The 6,985-nt window shown below is 43.2% G+C and overlaps 1 protein-coding gene across 1 annotated transcript in view; it reads right to left on the bottom strand.

Moving 5' to 3' along the window:
* Positions 1-1,098: 1,098 nt before the first annotated feature.
* Positions 1,099-6,985, bottom strand: part of LOC112223274 (cadherin-23-like) — a 136,174-nt gene continuing 130,287 nt past the window's right edge. The window contains exons 31-33 of the mRNA XM_042305198.1: positions 2,884-3,003; positions 2,584-2,694; positions 1,099-2,166 (exon numbers count right to left, since the gene is read on the bottom strand). Coding sequence (XP_042161132.1) covers positions 1,819-2,166; positions 2,584-2,694; positions 2,884-3,003 — 579 coding nt within the window. The 3' untranslated portion in view covers positions 1,099-1,818. The remainder of the gene's footprint in view (positions 2,167-2,583; positions 2,695-2,883; positions 3,004-6,985) is intronic.

Raw genomic sequence — 6,985 nt, 5'->3', positions numbered from 1 at the left:
CTTTGTCATTATCAGGACTTGTGTGTAGTTGGTGAGAGAAAAAAAAATCCAATGAATCCATTTTGAATTCAGGCTGTAACAAAACAAAATGTGGAATAAATCAAGGGGTATGAATACTTTCTGTAAATTACCTGGCTTATCTAACGCCTCATGCAGCCTCCTCTCCTGCAATGCCAGGACATCCTGTAGAGGCCTGTGGATGCTTTCTGTCATTGACTACGAATTACTTTTAGATGGGTCAGGGGTCCCTTTTATAGGGCTGGAGGAGGAGCGAAATTATGCCGTAATGTCATTAACATGACACTAGTATCCGTGCCATTCCAAACACAAAAACGGAAAAACCAAAACCCAGCTTAATATAAAGTGGTCTACCGGATGTAAAAGGACAGCATGCTTCTTTCGAGCCTGAAAATTAAGAAAAAAATAAAAAAATTGTAGGAGTAGTCCCTTTTGCAGTTTAGAATAATTAGCGTATTATAATATTAAATATTCTGAGAACATGGCAACCATGCTCTGTGTATGTTTGGTTGGACGTTGATTGAATATTCTAACCCTCAGATAACTGGACACAGGAATGTCCTTGCTACATTCCCAATGAATGTGTCTTGAACATTCATATTGAATATTCTGAGAACATGCTAACTACGTTCTGGGAAAGTTCTGTTTGACATCAAGGGAATGAAACAGTCTTTGCACATCACTGGAACAGTCCTATGAAAACATTAGGTAATGGCAGTGGTGGAAAAAGTACCCAATTGTCATACTTGAGTTTTAAAGTAAAGTCAAGATACCTTAATAGAACATGACTCAAGTAAAAGTGAAAATCACCCAGCAACATCCTACTTGAGTAAAAGTCTAAAATAATTAGGTTTTAAATATAGTTAAGTATCAAAAGTAAATGTAATTGCTAAAATATACTTAAGTGCCAAAAGTAAATACTAAATCATTTCAAATTCCTTACATTAAGCAAACCAGACGGCACTTAAAAAAAAAAAATATGCGGATAGCCAGGGGCACGCTCCAACACTCAACATAATTTACAAATAAAGCATGTGTTTAGTCAGATCAGAGGCAGTAGGAATGACCAGGGATGTTCTCTTGATATAATTGTGTGAATTAGACCATTTTCCTGTCCTCATAAGCATTCAAAATGTAATGTACTTTTGGAAGTCAGGGAGAATGTATGGAGCAAAAAATACACACTTTAACATCACTACATTCCTAAAGAAAATTAAAAGTAAAGTACAGATATCCCCCAAAAATGACTTAAGTAGTACTTTCAAGTATTTTTACTTAAGTACTTTACACCACTGGGTAATGATCTAATGAGACTCTTAAGGGAATGTTCTCTAAAAGTTTGGGAATGTTGTTAGCTGGGCACCTGGATCTTAGCTGAATGTGTAAGAGATCAAATAATATCCTGCAAGAGACAAGCTGGCCATAATGTCCTATTTATCAAAATGTTTTATCTTAGAAGTCTTTCAGTTTGCTTTGCTATTTTATGTTCCAGGTCTTCAATTGACACACAGGCCTATGCATTTGATCCACCATCAGGCATTAAATGAAATTAAAATCCCTTACACATACCTTCCATGGCTCACAAAGATCTTCACTGGCATTTGAAGTTCCCAGACTATACACACTCCACCTCCTCCAACCCCTGGCCCTCTGCCCGCTTTCCCAAATCTCTCCTGGCTGTATACTGGTCACAGTGGTCAGTGTCTGACACTCAGTCTATGAGGAGAGGATAGAGGAAGAGTCAGGGGGACAGGAGGACACTCCACTCAGTGGTGGATCTTCTCAGACCAGCGAGGCTAGTCATAACTCGGTGATCTCCAGCGGGCTCTCGGACAGTGTGTCATCGACCTTGTTGTTGTGGTGCAGCGGCGTGGACTTGGCTGACTCAGTACGGGCATTGTGCTCGGTGTACAGCCCCCTGTCGGTGGCGTTAAGTGCCTCCATGGAGCGCGCCAGGGCCAGCTGGTTGTCCTCAGGCAGACTGTTGAGGTCAGAGGTCAGGAGCGTGCCCATGCTGCCGTGAACAACGTGCACGCCGTCGGGTCCCCTCATCTCCACAGGGAGCTTGTGTTTGAAGCGCAGCGTACCCCAGCTGCCACCCATGCTCACTCGCTCATCCTCGTCATCATCCAGGTCACTCTGGATCAGCTGGGAGAGGAAAGAAGGTAGAGACATGGAAGAGAGGAATATGCAGATTATATTAAAGGGTAGAGGGTTGAAGGAAGTTGGGGAATAAGCAGAAAAGCAACACCAATTGTCTCATTGAAATTAAGTAACATTGAAAGTCAGATGCAATAATGTTGAAAAGGTGCAGCAGTCAGAAATTAGCCTGAAAGGAATTCTGAGGGGAAAAACAGCAGTTAGCACTAGCAGTCGGTGGCAACATCCTATAGAGCAGTAGAGTAGGGTGGCAGTGGCCTACAGGAGTCATGCAAGCAGAGGCAGTGAGACGGAGAAGCGCCAGTGGGGAAAACAGGGGAGTGATATAGCGCCCTCCAATGGCAGTGCCAGGGAGCAGGACAGCACACAGCAACAGGATTGGACCTGCTTCTTCTCACGTCCCACCTCTGTGACTGACGATTGGTCGCCTTGGCTGGTCGACTTGGTGACCAGTCTGGCTGCAAAGAGCTTTTTGAGCCTCAGGTAGTCGTCCAGAACCACATTGAGCAATGTGCCCTAATAGGACAGCAGTTAGGGTCACAATCACAGTCAATCAAAATCACATTCACCGTCCCAATATGTTTAGATTACCGCACAGCACCTCAAAACCAATGGTTGTTTTACAAGCAGAAATATTAGATCCCAACAGGAATGTGTGGTCACTGCCACCTGAGAGGACATATTGTGTGTTTGTGTGTCCCTTACCTTAACGGGCCCCTCCCTCATGATCTGGCCCAGCTTGGCGATGTTGTCATACTCCTGGATGGCTGCTCTCAGGTAACGGTCATCCTCAGGCTTGGCCTGAGGCTTGCGGCCAAATGTTCCCTGCAAGGTGTAATACACACACACACAGTTCAGTGAAAGACAAATGCTTGGCCTAGGAGGGCAGCACTGGGGATACGAGAGACACAGAGATCCAGAGCTGACTTTGGCTGGGATTCAATCAAATGTGTACAGTACTGTCGATATGCAGGTGATTTCCATGATGTTCGCTGAGATTGCATACACGGTAAACGCTGTGGATGTCAACTCAAGTGTAAGTTACTTTTAAAGTCAAGTGCAGTGCGCGTGTTGATAGTGATTTGATTGAATCACTGCCTGAGGGTCAATCGGAGGGTGGAAAAATGATGACTAATTGGAGCTCATGTAAACCTGAGACAAAATGTGGTGTCATCTTCCCTAGGACTATATACAGCGGGGACTGTGAAGCAACACAAACATGGGTACAGACACATGCATACACACATACGATAACATATGCATTATACACACACGTACACATGGATTTTGTATTGTAGATACAGTGGGGAGAACAAGTATTTGATACACTGCTGATTTTGCAGGTTTTCCAACTTACAAAGCATGTCTGTAATTTTTATCATAGGCACACTTCAACTGTGAGAGACGGAATCAAAAACAAAAATCCAGAAAATCACATTGTATGATTTTTAAGTAGTTAATTTGCATTTTATTGCATGACATAAGTATTTGATACATCAGAAAAGCAGAAATTAATATTTGGTACAGAAACCTTTGTTTGCAATTACAGAGATCATACATTTCCTGTAGTTCTTGACCAGCTTTGCACACACTGCAGCAGGGATTTTGGCCCACTCCTCCATACAGACCTTCTCCAGATCCTTCAGGTTTCGGGGCTGTCGCTGGGCAATACGGACTTTCAGCTCCCTCCAAAGATTTTCTATTGGGTTCAGGTCTGGAGACTGGCTAGGCCACTCCACGACCTTGAGATACTTCTTACGGAGCCACTCCTTAGTTGCCCTGGCTGTGTGTTTCGGGTCGTTGTCATGCTGGAAGACCCAGCCACGACCCATCTTCAATGCTCTTAATGAGGGAAGGAGGTTGTTGGCCAAGATCTTGCGATACATGGCCCCATCCATCCTCCCCTCAATACGGTGCAGTCGTCCTGTCCCCTTTGCAGAAAAGCATCCCAAACGAATGATGTTTCCACCTCCATGCTTCATGGTTGGGATGGTGTTCTTGGGGTTGTACTCATTCTTCTTCCTCCAAACACGGCGAGTGGAGTTTAGACCAAAAAGCTCTATTTTTTGTCTCATCAGACCACCTGACCTTCATTCCTCCTCTGGATCATCCAGATGGTCATTGGCAAACTTCAGACGGGCCTGGAAATGCGCTGGCTTGAGCAGGGGGACCTTGCGTGCGCGGCAGGATTTTAATCTATGACGGTGTAGTGTGTTACCTATGGTTTTCTTTGAGACTGTGGTCCCAGCTCTCTTCAGGTCATTGACCAAGTCCTGCCGTGTAGTTCTGGGCTGATCCCTCACCTTCCTCATGATCATTGATACCCCACGAGGTGAGATCTTGCATGGAGCCCCAGACCGTGGGTGATTGACCATCATCTTGAACTTCTTCCATTTTCTAATAATTGCACCAACAAATCAAATCAAATTTATTTATATAGCCCTTCGTACATCAGCTGATATCTCAAAGTGCTGTACAGAAACCCAGCCTAAAACCCCAAACAGCAAGCAATGCAGGTGTAGAAGCACAGTTGTTGCCTTCTCACCAAGCTGCTTGCCTTTTGTCCTGTAGCCCATCCCAGCCTTGTGCAGGTCTACAATTTTATCCCTGATGTCCTTACACTGCTCTCTGGTCTTGGCCATTGTGGAGAGGTTGGAGTCTGTTTGATTGAGTGTGTGGACAGGTGTCTTTTATACAGGTAACGAGTTCAAACAGGTGCAGTTAATACAGGTAATGAGTGGAGAACAGGAGGGCTTCTTAACTTCTTATGGTATAGGCCAAAAGCCAGGGAAAATGCAGTGCGGCAAATTCAAATAAAATGATATGAAAATCAAACTTTCATTAAATCACACATGCAAGATACTAAATTAAAGCTACACTCGTTGTGAATCCAGCCAACATGTCAGTTTTTTAAAAGGCTTTTCGGCGAAAGCATAAGAAGCTATCTGATGATAGCACAACAGTAAACAAAGAGTAGCATATTTCAACCCTCCAGGCACTACACAAAACGCAGAAATAAAATATAAAACATGCCTTACCTTTGACAAGCTTCTTTTGTTGGCACTCCAAAATGTCCCATAAACATCACAATTGGTCCTTTTGTTCGATTAATTCTGTCCATATATATCCAAAATGTCCATTTATTTGGCACGTTTGATCCAGAAAAAAACAGCTTCCAAATTGCGCAACGTCACTACAAAATATCTCCAAAGTTGCCTATAAACTTTGCCAAAACATTTCAACCTACTTTTGTAATACAACTTTAGTTATTTTTAAACGTTAATAATCGATCAAATTGAAGACGGGTCAATCTACTTTTCCAGTCTTGCGCAACTCTCAACAGTGTTACCCATTTCCTAGATGGCCGTACTTCTTCATTGCACAAAGGAATAACCTCAACCAAATTCCAAAGACTGGTGACATCCAGTGGAAGCGGTAGAAACTGAAAACCAGTGCCTAAGAAATATCGTTTTCCAACGAGATCTCACTGAACAAAACCTATCTCAAAAACTGTCAGTAGTTATTAATTTGATATAGTTGAGCATCTCTCCATTGTCTTCTTGAAATCCACACCACATACCGTCATTACATTGTTCATTTAAAAATTTCACAAATCAAATGAAATTTATTTACATAGCCCTTCGTACATCAGCTGATATCTCAAAGTGCTGTACAGAAACCCTGCCTAAAACCACAAACAGCAAGCAATGCAGGTATAGAAGCACGGTGGCGAGGAAAAATTCCCTAGAAAGGCCAAAACCTAGGAAGAAACCTAGAGAGGAACCAGGCTATATGAGGGGGACCCAGTCCTCTTCTGGCTGTGCCGGGTGGAGATTATAACAGAACATGGCAAGATGTTCAAATGTTCATAAATGACCAACATGGTCAAATAATAATAATCAAAGTAGTTGTTGAGGGTGCAGCAAGTCAGCACCTCAGGAGAAAATGTCAGTTGGCTTTTCATAGCCGATCATTAAGAGTATCTCTACCACTCCTGCTGTCTCTAGAGAGTTGAAAACAGCAGGTCTGGGACAGGTAGCACGTCCGGTGAACAGGTCAGGATTCCATAGCCGCAGGCAGAACAGTTGAAACTGGAGCAGCAGCATGGCCAGGTGGACTGGGGACAGCAAGGAGTCATCATGCTAGGTAGTCCTGAGGCATGGTCCTAGGGCTCAGGTCCTACGAGAGAAACAGAGAATTAGAGAGCATACTTAAATTCACACAGGACACCGGATGAGACAGGAGAAGTACTCCAGATATAACAAACTCAAAAAGGATGTAGCAACTGCAGATTTCCCCTTTCATATATTGTGTTTCGTGATTTGTCCCACGTGATTTTTATATTTGTTTCCACATTAAAACATGGAGATGGATCTCTGTGTTGTGTATTGTTTTGGTATAACTGGTGATAGGTTTGGATTTATGAATTTTAAATCCTTATTAATCATTAGTTGTAATAGAGAAATGAGGGGTGCCATAACCATTAACCTCTGGTGTAGCCCCTCGGCTATCTGTAGGAGGAAAGTATATGGAGGGGAAAATTAAGCTTGGATTGTTCTACGTGTAGGGAAAGCGATCACGTGGCAGGCATTGACAAGGGGAGAGAGCCATGGATTAGTGATGAAGGGGGTCGAGATCAGGTCAGGTCACGTTATTAAGGGAGAAATAAAAGTTTATGGCCCGTATCACTCAGTGTCCTGCCTTGCAGTAAATTACAATATTTGTTCAGATGTGTAGGAGGAGACTCAGCCTAGAAGGAGGGGTTAAATATCAGTGCTTGTGTGAAAAGGTTCTTGTCTAATGCATT

The sequence above is a fragment of the Oncorhynchus tshawytscha genome, linkage group LG24 (assembly GCF_018296145.1).
Source record: "Oncorhynchus tshawytscha isolate Ot180627B linkage group LG24, Otsh_v2.0, whole genome shotgun sequence".
Taxonomy (NCBI): Eukaryota; Metazoa; Chordata; class Actinopteri; order Salmoniformes; family Salmonidae; genus Oncorhynchus; species Oncorhynchus tshawytscha.
This window is presented reverse-complemented; position numbering and strand designations above follow the sequence as displayed.